The sequence below is a fragment of the Tachypleus tridentatus genome, chromosome 2, assembly GCF_004210375.1.
Source record: "Tachypleus tridentatus isolate NWPU-2018 chromosome 2, ASM421037v1, whole genome shotgun sequence".
Classification (NCBI taxonomy): domain Eukaryota; kingdom Metazoa; phylum Arthropoda; class Merostomata; order Xiphosura; family Limulidae; genus Tachypleus; species Tachypleus tridentatus.
This window is the reverse complement of record NC_134826.1, coordinates 75,191,432-75,218,291: the sequence shown is the minus strand read 5'-3', so window position 1 is coordinate 75,218,291 and position 26,860 is coordinate 75,191,432. Positions and strand designations below refer to the sequence as shown.

The 26,860-nt window shown below is 34.7% G+C and overlaps 1 protein-coding gene across 1 annotated transcript; it reads right to left on the bottom strand.

Moving 5' to 3' along the window:
• Nucleotides 1–1,194: 1,194 nt before the first annotated feature.
• LOC143245530 (LIM/homeobox protein Lhx1-like) lies at nucleotides 1,195–26,352 on the bottom strand. Its single transcript, XM_076491894.1, has 2 exons — nucleotides 25,399–26,352; nucleotides 1,195–1,471 (listed from the first exon to the last, which is right to left on the bottom strand). Exons 1-2 carry the CDS (start codon nucleotides 25,572–25,574, stop codon nucleotides 1,195–1,197), a joined length of 453 nt encoding a protein of 150 aa, XP_076348009.1. The 5' UTR covers nucleotides 25,575–26,352.
• Between the last annotated feature and the right edge of the window lie 508 nt (nucleotides 26,353–26,860).

Below are 26,860 nucleotides of genomic sequence, written 5' to 3'. Positions count from 1 at the left end.
CGTAAGGCGTGCGACTCGTAATCCGAGGGTCGCGGGTTCGCGCCCGCGTCGCGCTAAACATGCTCACCCTCCCAGCCGTGGGAGTGTATAATGTTACGGTCAATCCCACTATTCGTTGGTAAAAGAGTAGCCCAAGAGTTGGCGGTGGGTGGTGATGACTAGCTGCCTTCCCTCTAGTCTTACACTGCTAAATTAGGGACGGCTAGCACAGATAGCCCTCGAGTAGCTTTGTGCGAAATTCCAAAACAAACTATAACGCTGAAAGGTCACACGCGCACTTACTTTATCTTTTATTAAAAATAGAACTATATATGTGAAATTACTTTTTTTTTAAAGAGAAGAGAGAAAGAGTGGCTGTTTTTATTATACTTAATATTCCCCCAAGTGGCTAAGAAGGAAGCTGTGGTAGCTTATAACGACCAAATTGGGGGTTCAATACCTGCAATAGGCATAGTACAGATCGCCCATTGTACAGTTTTGTGTGTGTGTGTGGTTTTTTTGTATAGCAAAGCCACAAAGGGCTCAGCCCACCGAGGGGAATCGAACCCCTGATTACAGTTTTATGTTTAACAATAAATTTAAAAAAGTTAAAACGTTCATCTTAACATTCACGACTAATATAAGTCAAACGAAAGTTTTATCTCGACGTTCAATTCAGTTTATAAAACAGAAGAAAAACAAATGACTCCAATTGTGTCATGAATAAACGATTCGAAATTGTCACTGTGTTCAAAGATGAAACAATGTTTTACCACTACAAACAAGAAGAATCTGCTACAGCTAAAACTCAGGTTTAAAACTCGAATGGTACAAGTACGAAATTACGTCACTGGGATTCAAACCCCAAGAAAAAGAAAATCACGTAAAGGAGAAAACGGTAAGCTTAAATAATAACACAAATATTACGTGGATGTGAATGGGGAAAAGGGAAAACTACGTGATAGGAAGAACAGTGGCAACAGAGATTTAAAAAAGACGGAGAAAGAGAATTAAATGATAGGATAGTGAGATGAAAGAGTTAAGAGAAGTAGTGACAATGATAAAACGAGAGTTCATAAGTTGAATAAGGAGATACGAAAACTAAAAAGGTAAAAAATAAAACAATTTAATTTAAAAATACAAAATTGAGAACTTTGGACACCTACTTCAGAAAACCTTTGTTAATATAAACAAACTCTTCAGGCTATTTTGGAATTAGTTATTCAATAATTCTACTGTTTTTGCACACGCATATATTGATGAACGAATATCATGAGAAGTCTTACTTTGAGTATGGCGGCTGGTCAGATAGTCCTCTTTACAAATGAAACATTTCTCATCCAAAATATACAGCTGTTCCCCTGTTGAAAGCTGCTTTCGACAGACTGTACAAACGAAACATTTCAGATGAAAGACTTTGTTGCGGGCTCTTCGAACAAGATCTGTGGGGGATATCCCCTGACAACAACCAGCGCACTTGGTTCCAAACCGCCTGAAAAAAAGAGAATTAATTAACTCTCATTTACAAGTAAGTGAAACTTACAACTAAAATAGTAGTAAGGAACATAAAATACACCTACAAAATGGTGGTAAGGAACTTAAAATACACCTACAAAATGGTGGTAAGGAACTTAAAATACACCTACAAAATAGTGGTAAGGAACTTAAAATACACCTATAAAATAATGGTAAGGAACTTAAAATACACGTACAAAATAGTGGTAAGAAAGTTAAAATACACCTACAAAATGGTGGTAAGGGACTTAAAATACACCTACAAAATAATGGTAAGGAACTTAAAATACACCTACAAAATAATGGTAAGGAACTTAAAATACACGTACAAAATAGTGGTAAGAAAGTTAAAATACACCTACAAAATGGTGGTAAGGAACTTAAAATACACCTACAAAATGGTGGTAAGAAAGTTAAAATACATCTTCAAAATAGTGGTAAGAAAGTTAAAATACACCTACAAAATGGTGGTAAGGCTTAAAATACACCTACAAAATAATGGTAAGGAACTTAAAATGCACCTACAAAAAATGGTAAGGAACTTAAAATACACCTACAAAATAGTGGTAAGGAACTTAAAATACACCTACAAAATAATGGTAAGGAACTTAAAATACACGTACAAAATAGTGGTAAGAAAGTTAAAATACACCTACAAAATGGTGGTAAGAAAGTTAAAATACACCTACAAAATGGTGGTAAGGGACTTAAAATACACCTACAAAATGGTGGTAAGAAAGTTAAAATACACCTTCAAAATAGTGGTAAGAAAGTTAAAATACACCTACAAAATGGTGGTAAGGCTTAAAATACACCTACAAAATAATGGTAAGGAACTTAAAATACACCTACAAAATAATGGTAAGGAACTTAAAATACACCTACAAAATAATGGTAAGGAACTTAAAATACACCTACAAAATGGTGGTAAGGAACTTAAAATACACCTACAAAATAGTGGTAAGGCTTAAAATACACCTACAAAATAATGGTAAGGAACTTAAAATACACCTACAAAATAATGGTAAGGAACTTAAAATACACCTACAAAATAGTGGTAAGGAACTTAAAATACACCTACAAAATAGTGGTAAGGAACTTAAAATACACCTACAAAATGGTGGTGAGAAGCTTAAAAGACACCTTCAAACTAAAATAGTAGTAAAAAGTTCTAGATATATCTAAAAACTAAAATTGTGGCAAAGAGTTCTAGAGACACCTGCAAAGTAAGATTGTGGTAAAGAGTTCTAGACACACCTACAAACTAAAATAGTGTTAAAGAGTTGTAGACACACCTACAAACTAAAATAATGGTAACGAGTTCTAGAGACACCTACAAACAAAAATAGTGCTAAAGAGTTGTAGACACACATATAAACTAAAATAGTGGTAAAGGGTTGTAGAGACACCTACAAACTAAAATAGTGGTAAAAGGTTGTAGACACACCTAAAAACTAAAATAGTGGTAAAGAGTTATAGAGATATCTACAAACTAAAATAGTGGTAAAGAGTTGTAGAGACACCCGCAAACTAATAGTTTAAAGGCATCATTTCTGAAGCTTAAAAAACTGAGTATAGCAGAAAAAAGGGTTTGATGGTGACTAAGCCTAGTTAATCAATATTGTTAAATTTATGTAGACTTTGGTTAAAGCAGGTTATTTTTCGATTTTTTCATTAGACGATAGAAACAAAGCCGGACTATCTGATTCAGAAAACCTAAGCTCTTCACTTTCACAAGCAATTTATTCGTTCATTGTCTAATATGAGACACCACATATTATCTTTACAAGGTTGAGACTAGGCCTTTCCGAGACTTCTTTTTATTTCACTTTTTTGCTGGACTTGTGTTGATTTTGTGGTTGACAGTAAGTCCGTTAGCATACATGATGGTAGTAAGGAGAGTTGCTAACTGACCATCTTCCCTCTGGCCAGTAAAGCAAAGTCAGGAACGGTGAAACAGAGCCTTAGTATATTTGTCGCAAATATAAATACTTTTTCTTTAATTATGTTTTGTGTGTGTGTGTATGTGAGTGCACAGTAAACCTTGAAAATAACGCCAGTTCGCGCAACACCATGGTAATTCTTAGACCCGCACACTGCACGATATTTATCAATGTTGTTTTCATCTCTTCTTCTGTAACTGGTTTGAATCTTATTAATACGATAGAACGTGTGGAAGTAACACTGTGTTGTGATATAAAAAACATACATTTAGAGCAACTATAACTGAAGTATTTTAAAAGTTCCTAGCGGTGCTCGGTTTGTTTGCAACATGCTGTATAATACCACAACACTGTTCCATGCAGATAGTGATACCACTGGACAGCTCCACCTCTGAAGAATGAATACCGTGTTTTTCAACAATATCAGTTGGCACTAACCGTTACTGTTCGGCGAACAAGTTCTCTCCGTTTCTACAATGTTATGTTCATTAACGGAAGCATTGTTGGATTCTTCTCACACTCCTCAGGAGATCTTTTTCATGGAAACTGATTCGTTAAAGAATCCCGACAATCGAAAGCTAGTTTTGGATGAGGGACGACAAAGGGAAGAAGGATTTGTGGATAAAATCCGCTTAAAAGAAAATCCCGGACACGAGAGCGGCTGGTAAGGTTGGGTTTGTGGGATGTTTTTCTATCATGAGCTACTTTAGATAACGGAAGACTTGCGTACTTAGAGCACGTGGTAAAAAACAACAAGAGTGCAACTGTTTTTATCTGTAGGCAGTTGTTGTCTAGCATCAAAGAAAGACAGCTCGAGTTTCCTGAGAAGAAGAAACCGAAAGTCTGGTTTTAACTGTAAAGACTGAAGGGAGGAAAGATCGTGGAAAGCAGAGATTGACTCCTGTCAAGAAGCTCTCTAAATGGCTGAACGTGTCGACATTAGAAATCCTTTGTGTCTCAAGAAGAAGAGGTCTGCGGAGGGCCATGGTCACTAACTTCCTGTTTGGAAACGATACATAGAGAAAATATACACAGGGAAAATACTTCACGTATCACGCGCGAGAAAGAAGTGTAGAGATCTTTATTAATGTGTCACTTTGACCCTCAAGAAATGTAGAGACGCTTGTTAATGTGTCACCTTGATCCTTAAGAAATGCAGAGACGTTTACTAATTTGAGTGTCACATTGATCCTTAAGAAATGTAACGACAATTATTAATGTGTCACCTTGATCCTTAATAAATGTAGAAACGTTTATTAATGTATCACCTTGATACTTAAGAAATGCGGAAACGTTTATTAATGTGTCACCTTGATACTTAAGAAATGTAGAGACGTTTATTAATATGGGTGTCATCTGGATACTTAAAAAATGCAGAGACGTTTATTAACGTGAGTGTCACCTTGATCCTTAAGAAATGCAGAGACGTTTACTAATGTGAGTCTCACCTTGATCCTTAAGAAATGTAGACGTTCATTAATGTGTCACTTTGATCCTTAATAAATGTAGAGACCTTTATTAATATCAGTGTCACCTTGATCCTCTCCGCCGTGAAAGAGATCAGATAATCTTTGTTAATCTCTTTTGATCCTCCACTTTAAAGAGACATCCAGTGCAATACAAGAGTGAATTTTAAATCATTGTACACAAATAGAAAGAACTGTCATTACCCTGAAAATACGTCGTTCCTCTAAAACGTTCTTTTGTGAAGTAAATCGAAATTTGTAGAGTTAATGCGAAGTTTCAGTCAGAGTTGTGTGCCAAGGATTCAGTCAGAGTTGTGTGCCAAGAATTCAATCAGAGTTACGTATCAAGGATCACAATGGTCTGCTTTAGATAACAATGAGATAAATGTTGTTAGCTAATATGTTAACTTTAGCTGATTTCAGCGCCGTCTAGTGACAAGTTGGAGCAAGATGAGAGTGGATTACATCATTACTTTCATCAACAGCATGCCACTTGTTTAATATGAACTGATATCAGTGACAATAATTTGATGCTATATTCTATCGTTATATATGTTTTAGTAAGGTTTTGTTGTGATAGGTTAAATGCTGAATTATACATCGTCCTATAAATGTCTGATAAAAGTTTTAATACGTCATTCATGTTGTCCATAGAACATGTCTCATTATACAAATTACATATGTAGATACCTAATATAACATACATATTCTTGTTTGAAAGAACTAAGTGTATTTATATTCTATCTTACTAATAGTGAACTTATTTGTTACAAAATATGCAAATATTTTGACCACGACTTTGCTAAAGTTTTAAATGGTTGGCTCAATAACAGAAAGTAACAAATCAAACATTCGAGTTTCTAAGTACAAAAGTCATAATAATACATCCAACACTCGAATATGTAAGCACATTTATTATCGTAATGTTACCAACACTCGAATATGTAAGCACATTTAATATCGTAATGTAACCAACACTCGAATATGTAAGCACATTTACTATTATAGTATATTCAACATTTAGTATGGAAGCACATTTACGATTATATTATATTCAACATTGAGTATGGAAGCACATTTAGTATGAGAACGTCCACTAGTGGCACAGTAGTATGCCTACGAACTTACAATGCTAAAAAAACGAGTTTCGATACCCGTGGTGGGCGGAGCGCAGATAGCCCACTTTGTAGTTTTAAGCTTAACTGCAAATAAAACAAATATATTAATATATCAAACACTTGAACATGGACGTACATACATTATTATAACATATCAAACACTTGAACATGGACGTACATACATTATTATAACATATAAAACAGAAAATATGCTAATGATTTGTTTTTATAGAAACATTTGTCAGACAGAACAAGAATGTTAAAAAACAACAGCACAGAAGCCAACAACAAAGTAAACATTCACAAATACTAAAATAAGAAACAATATTAACAGCGCTCTTTCTCACAAATCTTCAAACTTAGTACATTATATCTGTGCAACCAACTAATATATTTTCAATAGAAATATTAGCTCGACAATAATACAGGGTTCTGACATTGTGTTAAACTCGTGTGACTGGTTAGACTGTGATGTGTTATCTCATTTGTTAAATTAAACTACGATACTGTAGTTAACTTGTATTGTTTAATTTGAACATTTCCTACACGTAATTACATCAGATAGCCACTTATACAAATACGTTCCCTGATTAAAGATTAAGTCGTATGAATGCCTTTGTAAGTTGTAATTATTCTGTTATATAACGACAATTTTTGTTATCTGCCCATCAATGTTAGTCATCAAATACCATGCCCGTTCTGGTACTTTGGTTTCTTCTCAGGTTTAACACTGTTAATGGTTATACTAATATCTCTATTGAAAAATCACTACACTGTGTAGTTTCAATTGTTAAAAACGACACTAATGCTTGTACTGAAACATCCCTACATTGTATGGTTTCATATTGTTAAAAACGACACTAATGTTTGTACTGAAACATCCCTACATTGTATAGTTTCATATTGTTAAAAACGACACTAATGTTTGTACTGAAACATCCCTACATTGTATGGTTTCATATTGTTAAAAACGACACTAATGTTTGTACTGAAACATCCCTACATTGTACGGTTTCATATTGTTAAAAACGACACTAATGCTTGTACTGAAACATCCCTACATTGTACGGTTTCATATTGTTAAAAACGACACTAATGTTTGTACTGAAACATCCCTACATTGTATAGTTTCATATTGTTAAAAACGACACTAATGTTTGTACTGAAACATCCCTACATTGTATAGTTTCATATTGTTAAAAACGACACTAATGCTTGTACTGAAACATCCCTACATTGTATCGTTTCATATTGTTAAAACGACACTAATGTTTGTACTGAAACATCCCTACATTGTATCGTTTCATATTGTTAAAAACGACACTAATGCTTGTACTGAAACATCCCTACATTGTACGGTTTCATATTGTTAAAAACGACACTAATGTTTGTACTGAAACATCCCTACATTGTATAGTTTCATATTGTTAAAAACGACACTAATGCTTGTACTGAAACATCCCTACATTGTATGGTTTCATATTGTTAAAAACGACACTAATGTTTGTACTGAAACATCCCTACATTGTATAGTTTCATATTGTTAAAAACGACACTAATGCTTGTACTGAAACATCCCTACATTGTACGGTTTCATACTGTTAAAAACGACACCAATGCTTGTACTGAAACATCCCTACATTGTACGGTTTCATATTGTTAAAAACGACACTAATGCTTGTACTGAAACATCCCTACATTGTATGGTTTCATATTGTTAAAAACGACACTAATGCTTGTACTGAAACATCCCTACATTGTATGGTTTCATATTGTTAAAACGACACTAATGCTTGTACTGAAACATCCCTACATTGTACGGTTTCATATTGTTAAAAACAACACTAATGTTTGTACTGAAACATCCCTACATTGTATAGTTTCATATTGTTAAAAACGACACTAATGTTTGTACTGAAACATCCCTACATTGTACGGTTTCATATTGTTAAAAACGACACTAATGCTTGTACTGAAACATCCCTACATTGTACGGTTTCATATTGTTAAAAACGACACTAATGCTTGTACTGAAACATCCCTACATTGTATGGTTTCATATTGTTAAAAACGACACTAATGTTTGTACTGAAACATCCCTACATTGTATAGTTTCATATTGTTAAAAACGACACTAATGTTTGTACTGAAACATCCCTACATTGTATAGTTTCATATTGTTAAAAACGACACTAATGTTTGTACTGAAACATCCCTACATTGTATGGTTTCATATTGTTAAAAACGACACTAATGTTTGTACTGAAACATCCCTACATTGTACGGTTTCATATTGTTAAAAACGACACTAATGCTTGTACTGAAACATCCCTACATTGTACGGTTTCATATTGTTAAAAACGACACTAATGTTTGTACTGAAACATCCCTACATTGTATAGTTTCATATTGTTAAAAACGACACTAATGTTTGTACTGAAACATCCCTACATTGTATAGTTTCATATTGTTAAAAACGACACTAATGCTTGTACTGAAACATCCCTACATTGTATCGTTTCATATTGTTAAAAACGACACTAATGTTTGTACTGAAACATCCCTACATTGTATCGTTTCATATTGTTAAAAACGACACTAATGTTTGTACTGAAACATCCCTACATTGTACGGTTTCATATTGTTAAAAACGACACTAATGTTTGTACTGAAACATCCCTACATTGTATAGTTTCATATTGTTAAAAACGACACTAATGCTTGTACTGAAACATCCCTACATTGTATGGTTTCATATTGTTAAAAACGACACTAATGTTTGTACTGAAACATCCCTACATTGTATAGTTTCATATTGTTAAAAACGACACTAATGCTTGTACTGAAACATCCCTACATTGTACGGTTTCATACTGTTAAAAACGACACCAATGCTTGTACTGAAACATCCCTACATTGTACGGTTTCATATTGTTAAAAACGACACTAATGCTTGTACTGAAACATCCCTACATTGTATGGTTTCATATTGTTAAAAACGACACTAATGCTTGTACTGAAACATCCCTACATTGTACGGTTTCATATTGTTAAAAACGACACTAATGCTTGTACTGAAACATCCCTACATTGTACGGTTTCATATTGTTAAAAACAACACTAATGTTTGTACTGAAACATCCCTACATTGTATAGTTTCATATTGTTAAAAACGACACTAATGTTTGTACTGAAACATCCCTACATTGTACGGTTTCATATTGTTAAAAACGACACTAATGCTTGTACTGAAACATCCCTACATTGTACGGTTTCATATTGTTAAAAACGACACTAATGCTTGTACTGAAACATCCCTACATTGTATGGTTTCATATTGTTAAAAACGACACTAATGTTTGTACTGAAACATCCCTACATTGTATAGTTTCATATTGTTAAAAACGACACTAATGTTTGTACTGAAACATCCCTACATTGTATAGTTTCATATTGTTAAAAACGACACTAATGTTTGTACTGAAACATCCCTACATTGTATGGTTTCATATTGTTAAAAACGACACTAATGTTTGTACTGAAACATCCCTACATTGTACGGTTTCATATTGTTAAAAACGACACTAATGCTTGTACTGAAACATCCCTACATTGTACGGTTTCATATTGTTAAAAACGACACTAATGTTTGTACTGAAACATCCCTACATTGTATGGTTTCATATTGTTAAAACGACACTAATGTTTGTACTGAAACATCCCTACATTGTATAGTTTCATATTGTTAAAACGACACTAATGCTTGTACTGAAACATCCCTACATTGTATCGTTTCATATTGTTAAAACGACACTAATGTTTGTACTGAAACATCCCTACATTGTATCGTTTCATATTGTTAAAACGACACTAATGTTTGTACTGAAACATCCCTACATTGTACGGTTTCATATTGTTAAAAACGACACTAATGTTTGTACTGAAACATCCCTACATTGTATAGTTTCATATTGTTAAAAACGACACTAATGCTTGTACTGAAACATCCCTACATTGTATGGTTTCATATTGTTAAAACGACACTAATGTTTGTACTGAAACATCCCTACATTGTATAGTTTCATATTGTTAAAAACGACACTAATGCTTGTACTGAAACATCCCTACATTGTACGGTTTCATACTGTTAAAAACGACACCAATGCTTGTACTGAAACATCCCTACATTGTACGGTTTCATATTGTTAAAAACGACACTAATGCTTGTACTGAAACATCCCTACATTGTATGGTTTCATATTGTTAAAAACGACACTAATACTTGTACTGAAACATCCCTACATTGTACGGTTTCATATTGTTAAAAACGACACTAATGCTTGTACTGAAACATCCCTACATTGTACGGTTTCATATTGTTAAAAACAACACTAATGTTTGTACTGAAACATCCCTACATTGTATAGTTTCATATTGTTAAAAACGACACTAATGTTTGTACTGAAACATCCCTACATTGTACGGTTTCATATTGTTAAAAACGACACTAATGCTTGTACTGAAACATCCCTACATTGTACGGTTTCATATTGTTAAAAACGACACTAATGCTTGTACTGAAACATCCCTACATTGTATGGTTTCATATTGTTAAAAACGACACTAATGTTTGTACTGAAACAGCCCTGTATTGTATGGTTTCATATTGTTAAAAACGACACCAATGTTTGTACTGAAACATCCTTACATTGTGTAGTTTCAGTTCTATATTTTCAATAACGACACTAATATCTGGATTGAAAGAAAACTAGATCATGTAATGGAAATTATCAGTATATACAATGGAAACACTTCGAATACCTGCGTATAATATATACTTGCAATTCTAAGAGCCCAAAAGTGAAAATAAAGGAAAGGTTTATCACGAGTTTTAATACATTACACAATCTCAATGCGATGAATAAGAAACTTTTAACTATTTGCATCACTATCCAGACGTTCACATGAAGATCTATGAAATTTGTTAGCTCAATTCATGTATACCACCCAAAATTTAACTGAATAAGGAGTAGAGCGAACAGTTTAAGTTTAGCACCCATTTTAAATATTTAGTTTGTGAAGCCATTGCCAAACGGAAGTGACGTTTACCGTCGTGAGTAGTACAGGTTCCTTTGGAGATCGTTCGTACTCGGTAGATCTGCGTGGTGAATGATGCAAAGGTTTTCGATAACATATATTTAGTTATGGGTGACACTCATGTAAATAATTTAATACTAGCTGGAATACCCGTCAAGTGGACGGACGTTTTGTAAATTCATGACTAATGAAAGGTTATCTCAGGACATGAAAAACTGCTTCCCCCTATATGTAATTGTAAAAACTCAAAACGCCCATAAAAACGGTAAAAAAATAATGCAAAACCGAAAAATTTGCAACTACCCCCTTTTGAACCCAATGAATCTCCATACCAGTTTTGGTTAAGGTCCATCAGTACTCTGCAAAGTACTTATTATACAACAGATAGTACTGTTATATTTGTTTAGATTATATATTAGTGTTGTTAATACGCACCATTACCTGTTAGAGGTTTCTGATAATTATAAACATAAGAACAGCTTATTCCAGAATAATTAAAATAATTCTTTATCCAAAATAAGCGCTTTCACCCACAGTAGGGTCTTCGGACACTAATATTAATTTGTGAAATTTCAAATTGATATTACATGTATTAGGCCTGGCATGGCCAAGCGCGTAAGGCGTGCGACTCGTAATCCGAGGGTCGCGGGTTCGCGCCCGCATCGCGCTAAACATGCTCGCCCTCCCAGCCGTGGGGGCGTATAATGTGACGGTCAATCCCACTATTCGTTGGTAAAAGAGTAGCCCAAGAGTTGGCGGTGGGTGGTGATGACTAGCTGCCTTCCCTCTAGTCTTACACTGCTAAATTAGGGACGGCTAGCACAGATAGCCCTCGAGTAGCTTTGTGCGAAATTCCAAAACAAACAACAAACATACATATATTATATATGTTGTATTATATTGTCTATTTTATATTATATTACATTATGTATTGTATATAATATTATATATATTATATTTTATTTGTTTAGTTTAATACATTTTTTTAATGACGAATTATCTCGTCTCGATAGTTATGTTTTGATTGTAAGAACGTCCAACTCGCACGAAACGCAGGGTTGGATCTTCCCATGGAATCCAATTTTTTCTTATTTTCTATATAACAGTGAATGTAGTTGGAAGAGAATGAATAAAAAAATCATATAAGGAACACGAGTATTTTATAAGTTATTAATACAATAATAACAAACGTGATTAAACTCTCATAACTGTATTCAATTATCTGAGATTATTTGAAATTGCAAAATGAAAATCGAATGGTGAACATTTTTGAGTTCACTCAAGAGTGTAATAACAACAACAACAATCCGGATGATGAAAACCACGTAATTGTCCCGAAGCTTAGCTGATGAATTGACAAACTGATTTTTTTATATCTTTCGCTTACGGCTAGAAGCTCATCACACAGTGAGATAAATGTCTGATACAAATGTTTATCTTAAGCATATGAACACATATCCATATACTGTTCATTAAAAGAAATATACCACATTTTAATGTCAGTTAACAGTAGTCCTCCATCCTCTGTTATGTGTTCAATATAGCAAGTAATACAAAAAACATTCCTTCACTTCGGTCTCGAAAAGATAGCAATTTTTAGCTGGATTTTAACAATGTTTTATTTGGTATATAGACGTAAGTGTACAATAACAAATGAAACATTTAATACATACATCAGACAAGAATAAATGAACGATTTGAAACATTTCACAGAAAGTTGTGGCAGAGGTGTCGCTAGATGCTTAAAAGTTTCGGGATTCGGGCCCCATGGGCACGGGAAATTTTTTGGCGTTTCAGTGTGGTTTTCTATTCTGATTTTCCAAGATATTAACTGGAGATTCGTAACACTGCTAAGTAGAATCAGAGCACGACTCTCGAGATCATGTGGTTAGAGGTGACCCTGGGTTTTAGAATGATTTTGGTTTGTAGTAATACTCAGTTGATGTAACTTCAATCATTTACGTTCGACAAAATAGTGCGCTTTCTCTCGCTTGCTCTGTCTTTCTGTTTATCCTTTCTTTGGCTGATATATCTAACTGTTATAACATAGTTTCATTATAATTCATATATAATATGATATAATATCATTTAAAATCAATCCATGCAGAATAAAAGTTTTAGGTATCATATAGCGCTAACTAATATCTCATAAGCTGTTTTCGAGTGCGTGACGTCACATGTAGTCTGCGTACGCGGCTAATACGCACAATAGACTGAAAGAAGTTCAATGAAACATTAACCTCATCGTCACAGGCCAGGAACTGTAGCCCTCCGTGAAATCCGTCGATACCAGAAGTCAACTGAGCTGCTTATTCGAAAACAACCTTTCCAGAGACTGGTGAGAGAAATTGCCCAGGATTTCAAGACTGACCTGAGATTCCAGAGCTCTGCTGTCATGGCTCTTCAGGAGGCCAGTGAGGCATACTTGGTGGGTCTCTTCGAACACACTAACCTGTGTGCCATTCACGCAAAGAGGGTGACCATTATGCCGAAAGACATCCAACTCGCACGTAGAATTCGAGGAGAAAGAGCCTAAATGGAGGAGGAAGAGGTCGAGTGTACCTGACCCTCAAGGGTATACACATAAATATACCCAAATACCAGAGAGAGAGAATGAAAAATTGCATCAGTAGCAAAGACAGTTCTAACCACACCTATCGATACTGATAACGTTAAGTTTTAGTGCTTCAATTACAGTGTTTAGCACCGAGAATTATAACCTGTGTTCTAGAATGGTTTGTTTGGTTTGTTTCGAATTTAGCGCAAAGCTACACGAGATTTATCTACGCTAGCTGTCCCTTATTTATGGAGAATAAAACTACAGGGAAGGCAGCTACTCGCCACCATCCATCGCCAATTATTGGGTTACTCTTTTACCAAAGAATAGTGGGATTGACCATCACATTATAACGCCCCTCACGGCTAAAAGGGCGAGCATATTTAATGTCATGGGGATTTGAACCCGCGGCCCTCAGATTACGAGTCGACCGCTGGACATCACCTAATTATTAATAAAATGCTTTTTTTTTTTTTTAAATATGAGAGAAAGCGAAATAAGCAGCGATTGTAGGTACCCTCTGTATCGACCAATAATTTTAGTTTTGAAAAATTGTTCAGTGGGTATTGTCAGTCCGATGGGCACCTTAAGCTTGTTGTATAAGCTAATTGGTCAGGAGTAACTATCACTAATTTTGACCAGCACTGAACAGAAGAACGACGGCCACTCAGAAGCATTCACTGTCTATATGGTCACTCCTACCAAACAGCAAATTTGGCTGTCACAGTTATAATATTCCCATTGCTTAAAATGCGGTTCATTGCGGCTCCAACCTTAAACCTTCTTAGTCGTAGTCAACACACTAGCCACTAAGCTACAACGACAAGTCATGGAAAGTTTGGAAGTTGGTGTTTCAGAAAAAGGTATATCTTTATGTTGCAAACGTTGTGTGTGTTACGTTAGATATCGGTTTACTTCTGGAAACAAGGTTATAGTTGTACTTCATGGTTTAAAACAGTCACAACAAATTCTTGAAAAAATCTTTACACCGAATACTAAAAAATTACACAATAACATCCTTGTGTATATATTGTGTTAAGTCTTCTGTATAGATTTAACACCAAATGTGTCGGTATAAAAATTATAAAAAAAATCACTTATTCATCATGAAAATGTATACGATATAACTTATAAATCGTTATATTTGTATAGAGTTATAAACCTCTGCCTTTTCCCGTGTGTATATAAGCTATAACAGCTTCTAACTGTTTTAGCTGTTCTTTGAAAATGTATATAAAGATACGATAATTTTCGACAACTCGCAAATGAAACTGTCATTGTCAAAAATTGTTTTTGTTTTTTTTAATTTTGAATGTATCGACTTACTGGTTAGCCAAGTGCAATACTGCAAAATGTTACACACTAAGTTACACAATGTGTACACTTTGTGGCCACCGCGAAAATCGAAAACCAATAAGCCTTGCCGCTGAGTAGCCACGTGGTTTCAAAATGAGGAAATAAAGAGTGAGGGCAAACTAAGTTTGATTATCACGAGTGCTAAGTGTAAGTCGTTCTGTAATATAAGTCAGTTACCCGAGTGCTAAGTATAAGTCGTTCTGTAATATAAGTCAATTACCCGAGTGCTAAGTATAAGTCGTTCTGTAATATAAGTCAGTTACCCGAGTGCTATGTGTAAGTCGTCCTGTAATATAAGTCTTGTTTGTTTGTTTGTTTTGGAATTTCGCACAAAGCTACCCAAGGGCTATCTGTGCTAGCCGTCCCTAATTTAGCAGTGTAAGACTAGAGGGAAGGCAGCTAGTCATCACCACTCACCGCCAACTCTTGGGCTACTCTTTTACCAACAAATAGTAGGATTGACCGTCACATTATAACGACCCCACGGCCGAAATGGCGAGAATGTTTAGTGCGACGTGGATGCGAACCCGCGACCCTCAGATTACGAGTCGCACGCCTTAACACGCTTGGCCATGCCGGGCCTCGCCATTGTCAAAGAAAACTCTGTTTTACGTAAACACTGGGGTTACGGTTTTTTTGTTTGTTTTGTGATTGATTATACGTGATTTTTCAATAGAATGTTACAAATTCTGCTATACATCCAGCCAAAGTGCAGTTTATAAACAATGTAATTACAGTTACTCAACACATATGAATTTTAGTATTTTCTTTGGTATTTTTTTCTGTTGGTATAAAGAACACCCAGTGTAAGAGTTTACAGAGATCAAATTCGGAGAACTGGGTGGGCTACGGAGGGTGTCATAATTACCGGGCTTTAAATAGAATTTAAAAATTGTATTTTTAAAAGAACTCATCTCTCAGTAGTGTTTGGCCACGCATTTGGAGTTCAGGGTCTTGGGCGAACAGAAGATGCAAAAACCACCGAGAAAACAACTTTATAGAGCTGAGGAAACAGATCTTATATTGCGTAAGTGTGCTGCCATGGCAGTGTTTCGTGCTGAGTTTTAGATTGAGGTTTGTGTTTTACTCCCTCATAGCCTGGAAACCAGTGTGAAATCGACCATACTGGCAGACAATTCAGGTGCCAGAAATCGCAAAGTGTTCAAAACTTTTATTCAAAATTCCTAAAAACAAAACAGTAACGAAGAGCTTTAATAACGTCACGAGATGTTTCCCTGATTCGCAGACTGGACGTTTAGTATACAGAATTTTTAAATTCAACACCTCTTCTCTATCTCTCATTAAGAACACGTCCAAACATTAAAAATGTTTAAAACTATCAATAGTCAACGGAACACATTTTTACATATTTGTGCACATGTAAACATATTTACATACGTACATGTATATATATACACACACATGCGTATATATATGGTTTAAATGTTCAGGTTATAGACACCGAACAGACATTATAAATTTATTGAAATGAGAACAAAATATACAATTTACATAGGTATATATTTTTAGACTAGAGACAGAATACATTTGATAGATTTATTTCAAGTATACAGGTCAGTAATAGTAGATTTATTTCAAGTACACAGGGTAATATTGATAGCTTCATTCCACCTAGGTATAGGATAGAATATGTAGCTACACATGTTCAGACTGGGCAAAGAGTAAATTTGATAGATTCGTCAGGGTAGATACAGGGTAAGTATATTCATCTTTAAGATTTCATTAATAGTAATGTTTATAGATTATTTAAGCTAGTAAGCATAATGACCATCGATGTATTTGTTTACAAGAACGGAAAATTTAACTCGATTTAAATTACAATAATGCTTCATACGATTTATAAGCTTATATACAAATATGCTTTCTCTCAGGCAGAATGATAGTTTTAACCAAATATTTATTAATGAGACGAAAAGAGAACATCAAGGTTATCCACAGTAAACATTAATGTTGTCTCTAAACATACTTCATTTGTTGTCTTATATTTTGTTGATCTCGCCACTAAACACATAACTGGCAGAGAACAATCAACAGAAATGAACCAGCAAACTAGTAGTTCCTACAGGTAACTTACAGAAGTAAACAGACAACAATTAACAGTGATGAACCAGCAAACTAGTAGTTCCTACAGGTAACTTACAGAGGTAAACAGACAACAATTAACAGTAATGAACCAGCAAACTAGTAGTTTTTACAGGTAACTTACAGAGGTAAACAGACAACAATTAACAGTAATGAACCAGCAAACTAGTAGTTCCTACAGGAAACTTACAGAGGTAAAGAGACAACAGTTAACAGTAATAAGCCAACTCCATAGTAGTTGCCACAGGCAACTTACAGAGGTCAAGAGACAACAGTTAACAGTAATGAACCAGCTCCGTAGTAGTTCCTACAGGTAACTTACAGAGGTAAACAGACAGGCACACGAGCGCTTAAATAAAGAGACAGACAGACAATTGGGGAAGCAGTTAGATAGATATAGAGGCAACTAGATCAACAAACAGGTAGAAAAGTATCTAGATTAACAGACAGACAAGACAAGGAGCAGTTAGATAGATATAGAGAAAACTAAATAAACAGACAGGTAGAGAAGTAGCTAGACTGACAGACAGACATGTAGAGGAGCAATTACATAGACCGAGAGACAGTTACATAAACAAGTCGTAGACAAGTAGCTAGACAGACAGACAAATAGAGGAGTAGTTAGATAGATATAGAAAAAACTATATAAACAGACAGGTGGACAAATGGTTAGATAGACTAACAGACAAGTAAAGGAGTAGTTAGTTAGATATACAGAAAAGTAGATAAATAGACAGGTAGACAAGTAGTTAGAAACACACACTGACAGACAAATCGAAGAGCTGTTAGATAGATATTCAGAAACCTAGATAAAATAACAAGTAGACAAGTAGGTAGATAGACAGTCATACAACTAGAGGTGTAGTTAGATAGATATACAGAAAACTAGATAAACAAAAGGGTTGATAAGTAACTGGACAGACTGACAGACAAGTAGAGGAGTAGTTAGATAGATATAGAGAAAACTAGATAAACATACAAGTAGACAAGTCGTTAGATAGATAGACAGACAAGTAGAGTGGCAGTTGGATTGATATACACAAAACTAGACAAGTGGCAAAATAGACTAACAGACAAGTAGAGGAGCAGTTACATAGACAGAAAGGCTGTTACATAAACAGATTCGTAGATAAGTAGCTAGGCAAACAGACAAATAGAGGAGTAGTTAGATAGATATAGAGAAAACTATATAAACAGACAGATAGACAAGTGGCTAGTAGACTAACAGACAAGTAGAGGAGCAGTTACATAAACAGACAGGTGGACAAGTAGCTAGACTGACAGGAAAATATAGGGGTAATTAGATTGATATAGAGAAACCTAGATACACATACAAGTAGAAAAGTAATTAAATAGACAGGCAGAAAAGTAGAGGAGCAGTTAAATAGATATACTGAAAACTAGATAAAGAGACAGTTAGACAAGTAGCTAGACTGACTGACAGACAAGTAGAGGAGCAATTATACAGAAAATAAAATAAACAGTCTTACAATTAGAGGAGCAGTTAAATAGATATACAGAAAACTTGATAAACAGACAAATAACACGTAGCTAGAAAGACTGACAGACAAGTAGAGGAACACTTAGATAAATATACAAAAAACTAGATAAACAGACAGGTAGACAAGTAACTAGACTGACTGACAGACAAGTTGAGGAGCAGTTAGATAGACATACGGAAAACTATATAAACAGACTGACAAGTAGAGAAGCATTAAGAAAGATATACAGAAAATTAGATAAACAGACAGGTAGACAAGTAGCTAGATAGACAGAAAGATTAGTAGAGGAGCAGTTACGTTGGAAGTGAGATAGTTAAATAGAAAGACAGATAGACAAATAGCTACATAGACAGTCAATCAATTTGAGGAGTACTTAGATAGATATAGAGAAAACTAAATAAACATAGTAGCTAAGCAGACAGACAAATAGAAGAGTAGTTAGATAGACACAGAGAAAACTAGATACAGAGAAAACTAGATACAGATACAAGTAGACAAATGATTATATAGACAGACAGACAAGTAGAGGAGTAGTTAGATAGATATACAGAAAAGTAGATAAATAGACAGGTAGAGAAGTAGTTAGATAAACACACTGACAGACAAGTAGAGGATCAGTTAGATAGATATAGAGAAAACTAGATAAGCAGAGAGGTAGACGCGTAGCTAGACTGACTGACACACAAGTAGAGGAAGAGGTAGATAGACATATCTAGAAAACTAGATAAAGAGATAGATAGTCAAGTTGCTAGACTGACTGATAGACAAATAGAGGAGCAGTTAGTAAGATATACAGAAAACTAGATAAACAGACACGTAGACAAGTAGCTAGATAAACAGACAGACAAGTAGAGGAGCGGTTAGATAGATATAGAGAAGACTAGATAAATACACAAATGAAACGTAACTAAACTGACTGACAGACAAGTAAAGGAACAGTTAGATAGATAGATACAGTCATGTGAAAAAGTTAGGACACCCTATGAAAGCCTGTGTATTTTTGTAACATTTTTGGATATATAGATATTTAATCTCAATTTTAACAAAACTGAGAGATTATAGGAATATAACTAAACAATTAATACTGAAGAAAAGACTTTTCAAGAACTTCTGTAAATGTAATTCTACAAAAACGCATATTCTAACTGAGGAAATAGTTAGGACACCCCCACATTTATTCCCACTTAAAATGGCTCAACTCACACACAGGTGTATCACACCAGGTGCTCATGATTAGAAGATCATTACTCAGCATTTTGAATGAGACTTGCTCTACTTAAACTTCAGACATTTAGTTTGGTGTGCTGCTGATTATTGAAGTTAGAGTGAGCATCATGGTGAGAGCAAATGAGCTGTCTGAGGCCTTCAGAAAGAAAATTGTAGTAGCTTATGAGTCTGGTAAGGGATTTAAAAAGATCCCAAAAGGTTTTGAAATCAGCCATTCCACTGTCCAGAAAATAGTCAACAAGTGGAGGGTTTTCAAAACAACTGCCAACATGCCCAGGTCTGGTCGTTCAAGCAAGTTCACCCCGAGAGCAGACCGCAAGATGCTAAAAGAGGTATCCAAACACCCTAACATGTCATCACGGGACCTGCAGCAGACTCTGGCTTCTGTTGATATGAAACTGCATGCTTCTACAATCAGAAAGAGACTGCACAAGTTTAACTTGCATGGAAGGTGTGCAAGGAGGAAACCTTTGCTCTCTAAGAGAAACATCAAGACCAGACTGAAGTTTGCCAGAGAGAATGTAGACAAAGACCAGAACTTCTGGAATAATGTTCTTTGGACAGATGAGTCCAAAATTGAATTATTTGGACACCAAAACAGAGGCATAAACCAAATACAACATTCCAGGAAAAGAACCTCATACCAACTGTAAAGCATGGAGGTGGAAGTGTCATGGTTTGAGACTGCTTTGCTGCAGCAGGACCTGGACATCTCACAATCATAGAATCCACCATGAATTCTACTGTGTATCAGAGGGTGCTTGAGGATCATGTGAGACCATCTGTACGAAAATTAAAGCCGAAGCGGAACTGGACCCTGCAACACAACAATGACCCAAAACATACCAGTAAATCCACCAAGGACTGGCTGAAAACTAAAAAATGGAGAGTCCTGGAATGGCTGAGTCAAAGCCCAGATCTTAGTCCCATTGAGATGCTGTGGGGTGACTTGAAACGGGCTGTACATGCAAGAAACCCTTCAAACATCTCACAGCTGAAAGAATTCTGCATTGAGGAGTGGGGCAAACTTTCTTGAGACCGATGTCAGAGGTTGGTAGATGACTACAAGAAGCGTCTCACTGCAGTTATTTCAGCCAAAGGGGGTAACACTAGCTATTAGGGGGTAGGGTGTCCTAATTTCTTCCTCAGTTAGAATATGCATTTTTGTATAATTACATTTACAGAAGATCTTGAAAAGTCTTTTCTTCAGTTTTAATTGTTTAGTTATATTCCTATGATCTCTCAGTATTGTTAAAATTGGGATTAAATATCTATATATCCAAAAATGTTACAAAAATACACAGGCTTTCATAGGGTGTCCTAACTTTTTCACATGACTGTATATATAGAAAACTAGATAAACAGACAGGTAGACAAGTAGCTAGATAGACACACTGACAGACAAGTAGATGAGCAGATAGATATATATATAGAGAAAACTAAATAAACAGGCATGTAGACAAGTAGCTAGACTGTCTGACAGACAAGTAAAGAAACATTTAATAGGTATGCAGAAAACTAGATAAACAAACATGTAGTCAAGTATCTAGATGGACAGACAGATATGTATCAGAACAGTTATATAAATATACAGGCAGCTAGGTAAACAGATAGGTAGACAAGTAGCTGGACTGACTTACAGACAAGTGGAGGAACAGTTATAAAGAGAGAGAGGTAACTAGATAAACAGACGTGTAGTCAAGTATCTAGATGGACAGACAGATATGTATCGGAACAGTTATGTAGATATACAGGTAACTAGGTAAACAGACAGGTAGACACGTAGCTAGATATTCGCATGAGCAGATAAATGGCTAGATTGACATAAAGGTGGCTAGTTAGACTAATAGGCAGCTATATAGACTTGCAAAAGCTAGAAAAACAAAGAAGTCTAGATAGATACACAAACGGGTAGTTAGAAATAGTGACAATTATAAAAAACAAACACGCTCCAAGATGAATTGACAGGAAGGAACCTATAGAGTTCTTTCGTTACCTTATTCTCGTGTACCTTAAAGAAACCAAAGCTACACATATGATTAGCACACAAAAAAAGACCACGTTCCTCGCGCGTGATGAAGCACTCTATGATACTGATTACCTTTCTATAAATTTACGTAGAGACAGTACTTGTGTCTAAGATGCCTGGGCTGTTTGATTCATTTTTATTTATAATATTAGGAGAGAATGTTTTTATGAATATCCTCTCACAACAAAATAAGCCTTTTTCGAATACCTTACCTTACTGAAATTAACCTCTACTCGTAGCGTTGTCTTTGTTGTTGTTGTTTTTTTCCGTAAAACCAGTATGCTTAAAACATTCAGAACTTAAAACGTACCCACACACACATATATATATATTTATCACGAAGACAATTTCGAAATCCAAGCTTCTAGAAATTCATTTTAAGTAAATTTTGCATTCATCTCACGTTGATAATTTCACGCGGACTTAATGTATATAAGGTCTCGGTTCCGACTCATCTCTCCGAGTATCCACGTGATACATAAAGAACAGTCTTTTAACTATAAGTGGCGTAAAAACAACGTTTTCTTCGTCACGTGGAAAAAAAGAGTTGGGTCGCTACTATGAAAAACGGATTAGACAAACAACTGGTAACTGTTATATATTTCATAAAATAAAGAAATTAACTTATAAGTAACTTAAATATATAGATTGTTTTTAGCATAAGGTATCGATATTTATGTCTATGTGCATATGGATACTTGAAAACTGTGTCTCGACAATGAAAATGGTTTACCAATAGAAACAGTCACAATTTACTTCGAGATTCTTTCATAATACATCGATAAAAATGATTTTTATAGGTTATTTTAACTTACTAACTAAGATTATTTTCATAGTTTGTTTTAACAGTGATAGAGATTTTTATTGACCATTTTAACTCACTGGCGAGCACTGTTAAAATAATACATCAATGAGTTAAAAATATTCATAAATATAACCTCATGTAATTTCCTATAGACTGTTATAATACAGTGATAGAGATTCTTATAGATTATTTTAACTCACTGACGATCATTGTTAAAATAATACGTCAATGAGTTAAAAATATCCATAAATATAACCTCATATAATTTTCTAAAGACTATTTTAACAGAGTAACTGAGATTTTTATATATTTTTGAAGTCACTGGACCAGATTATTTTAACACACTGAATAATATTTCTATTCATTGTTTTAACACTAAGGTTGATTTTTATCGGTTATTTAACACTCGAATATCGATTTCTATAGGTTGTTTTAACACTTTAATGCAGATGTTTATCGGTTGTTTTAACAGTCTAATGTAGATTATTTTTGGTTGTTTCAACATTTTAATTCAGATTTGTATTGGTTGTTTTAACAGTCTAATGTAGGTTCTTTTTTATTATTTTAACACTTTAATGCAGATTTTTATCGTTTGTTTTAACAGTCTAATGTAGATCCTTTTTGGTTGTTTTAACAGTCTAATGCAAATTTTTATTTGTTGTTTTAACACTCTAGTGTAGATTTTTATCGGTTGTTGTAACAGTCTAATGTAGATTCTTTTTGGTTGTTTTAACAGTCTAATGTAGATTCTTATTGGTTGTTGCAACATTGTAATTTAGGTTTTTATTCGTGGTTTTAACAGTCTAAGGTAGGTTATTATTGGTTGTTTCAACAGTCTAATGTAGATTCTTTTTGGTTGTTTCAACATTTTAATTCAAATTTGTATTGATTTTTAACAGTCTAATGTAAGTTCTTTTTTGTTGTTTTAACACTTTAATACAGATTTTATCGTTTGTTTTAACAGTCTAATGTAGATCCTTTTTGGTTGTTTTAACAGTCTAATGCAAACTTTCATTGGTTGTTTTAACACTTTAATACAGATTTTTATCGGTTGTTTTAACAGTCTAATGTAGATTATTTTTGGTTGTTTTAACAGTCTAATGTAAGTTCTTTTTTGTTGTTTTAACAGTCTAATGCAAACTTTTATTGGTTGTTTTAACACTCTAGTGTAGATTTTTATCGGTTGTTTTAACAGTCTAATGTAGATTCTTTTTGGTTGTTTTAACTTTTTAATGCAGATTTTTATTGGTTGTTTTATCAGTGTAACGAAGATTTTATTGGTTGTTTTTAACAGTCTAATGTAGATTCTTATTGGTTGTTTTAACAGTCTAATGTAGATTCTTATTGGTTGTTTCAACATTTTAATTCAAATTTGTATTGATTTTTAACAGTCTAATGTAAGTTCTTTTTTGTTGTTTTAACACTTTAATACAGATTTTTATCGTTTGTTTTAACAGTCTAATGTAGATCCTTTTTGATTGTTTTAACAGTCTAATGCAAACTTTCATTGGTTGTTTTAACACTTTAATACAGATTTTTATCGGTTGTTTTAACAGTCTAATGTAGATTATTTTTGGTTGTTTTAACAGTCTAATGTAAGTTCTTTTTTGTTGTTTTAACAGTCTAATGCAAACTTTTATTGGTTGTTTTAACACTCTAGTGTAGATTTTTATCGGTTGTTTTAACAGTCTAATGTAGATTCTTTTTGGTTGTTTTAACTTTTTAATGCAGATTTTTATTGGTTGTTTTATCAGTGTAACGAAGATTTTTATTGGTTGTTTTTAACAGTCTAATGTAGATTCTTATTGGTTGTTTTAACAGTCTAATGTAGATTCTTATTGGTTGTTTCAACATTTTAATTCAAATTTGTATTGATTTTTAACAGTCTAATGTAAGTTCTTTTTTGTTGTTTTAACACTTTAATACAGATTTTTATCGTTTGTTTTAACAGTCTAATGTAGATCCTTTTTGGTTGTTTTAACAGTCTAATGCAAACTTTCATTGGTTGTTTTAACACTTTAATACAGATTTTTATCGGTTGTTTTAACAGTCTAATGTAAATTATTTTTGGTTGTTTTAACAGTCTAATGTAAGTTCTTTTTTGTTGTTTTAACAGTCTAATGCAAACTTTTATTGGTTGTTTTAACACTCTAGTGTAGATTTTTATCGGTTGTTTTAACAGTCTAATGTAGATTCTTTTTGGTTGTTTTAACTTTTTAATGCAGATTTTTATTGGTTGTTTTATCAGTGTAACGAAGATTTTTATTGGTTGTTTTTAACAGTCTAATGTAGATTCTTATTAGTTGTTTTAACAGTCTAATGTAGATTCTTATTGGTTGTCTTAACAGTCTAATGTAGATTTTTATCGGTTGTTTTAACACAATCTAATGTAGGTTTTTGCGGAATCCTTTTGTGAAACATCGGTAGATTTTCGATCTTATTGTTGAGTCACGTAATTACATGAAAGATCAACGTGTAACGAAACTGACTCTAAAGGAAGCAAGACCGATAAAAACTGTGAATTACAATTGTAATTGTACAACGGGTAACCCCATCTAAAACATATGTTTTGCATGCAAATAGACTACATAAGGTTACATATGTACCGAAATCTTTTAGACTAATCAATCGTAGAATTTTTTATGGTTGGTAACGAATATATTTATATTTCTCAAATTAAACAAATGCCTATAAATCCTACCTGAAGAAATCGTTGCGACAGTACAGCTTGCCATCACGGGAAAAACATTTCTCAGTCAGGTTAGATTCACACTCGCAACACCGGACGCACTTGGTATGCCAAGGTCTGTCCAGGACGTTTAGTAAGAACCGGTCCAAGATTGGACGATGGCACCCTGCACACTGGACCATCTTCATAATGTCCGTAGAAGGGTGCAGTTCTTTAGTTCTGGGTGACTATATAGTGTTCGTCAATATATGCCGGTTGAGTAAGACAAAGGAGTGCTATAGTTTTACTCGGAATGACAAGTGTCCATCAAATTACTCCGAACTACGCTAGATGGCCAACCTACCCTGGCGGAGTCTAAGAAAGATATACTGTCATTTGGTTCTGATATTCTGAGTCTCGAGCACCTGTCAACCTACTAATTCGGCTAATGATAGCTAGGTAAGCGATGTTGTCATCCCAGTCCAGTTTAGTCCTGAATTCTGAAATGATACTAATGCTCCGTCTAAGTCAAGCAAGTGGGATTTCTGAAGACAGTAGAGTGTCTGAGGGTAGTCTGGTGTTTTGGTTGCTGGTTGCCAATAGCTCGTTGCTTCTCAGTTAGACGTCTTTCCCAAATCAGGGACTAGAAGAAAGGGGAATAAATAGGAGGTGACTTTTGCCAGAGCATTTAAAGGGTAGATCAGTGATTCGTAAACTTGGCGGTAAAGATTCTGTTTTATTCTGCTGTTCAAGTGAACGATGGTTCTTTAAACGTCCGGAATGAAACGTCAGATGGTAAGCAACTGCTGCAGGAGGCGGGATCAGCGCACGACTGGCTCTGGATCCAGTTCGGTTTTGTAACAAAGCGAGAGAGAGAGCGCGAGAACTCTGGATGTACGAGTACGGCGTAGGGCGAACACACACATACATCTGGCGTCAACCTCCACAATCATCCCTTCTCGTACGCCGCGCCCTACACTTCGTTAACTTTGCTTCAGTAGTCGTGCGGTATAGGCGGGGCCAAGACCTGCCTGTTAAGTTGGTGGTTGGCATGGAAACTAGTTCCCGCCAGGAGAATTACAAACTCCGAAGTAATAATTCAACACTTTTCTGGGAGGAGGCGGGGGTAGGGGAAGGGAATGTCTAAAAAGGGCAAAAAATTGAGGTTCCTAAAAGTAAACGGCTTCTTGATAAAATAATGCAGAACAAAACATACATCTGGATTTTTTTAAGTATATTATTCCACAAGAAATAATACTATCTTATTTCCTAGAATGGCCTGATGTTCAGGGTCGTGGGTTCGTATTTCATCACTGAATATGTTCGACCTTTTAATCGTCAAGGCCTGATAATGTGACAATCGATTCATCTTTTCGTCGATAAAAAGTACTCTAAGAGTTCGCCAGGTGGGTTAAGGCGTTCGACTCCCTAATCTGAGGATCGTAGATTCGAATCCCCGTCGCACCAAACGTGCTCGCTCTTTCAGCCGTGGGGG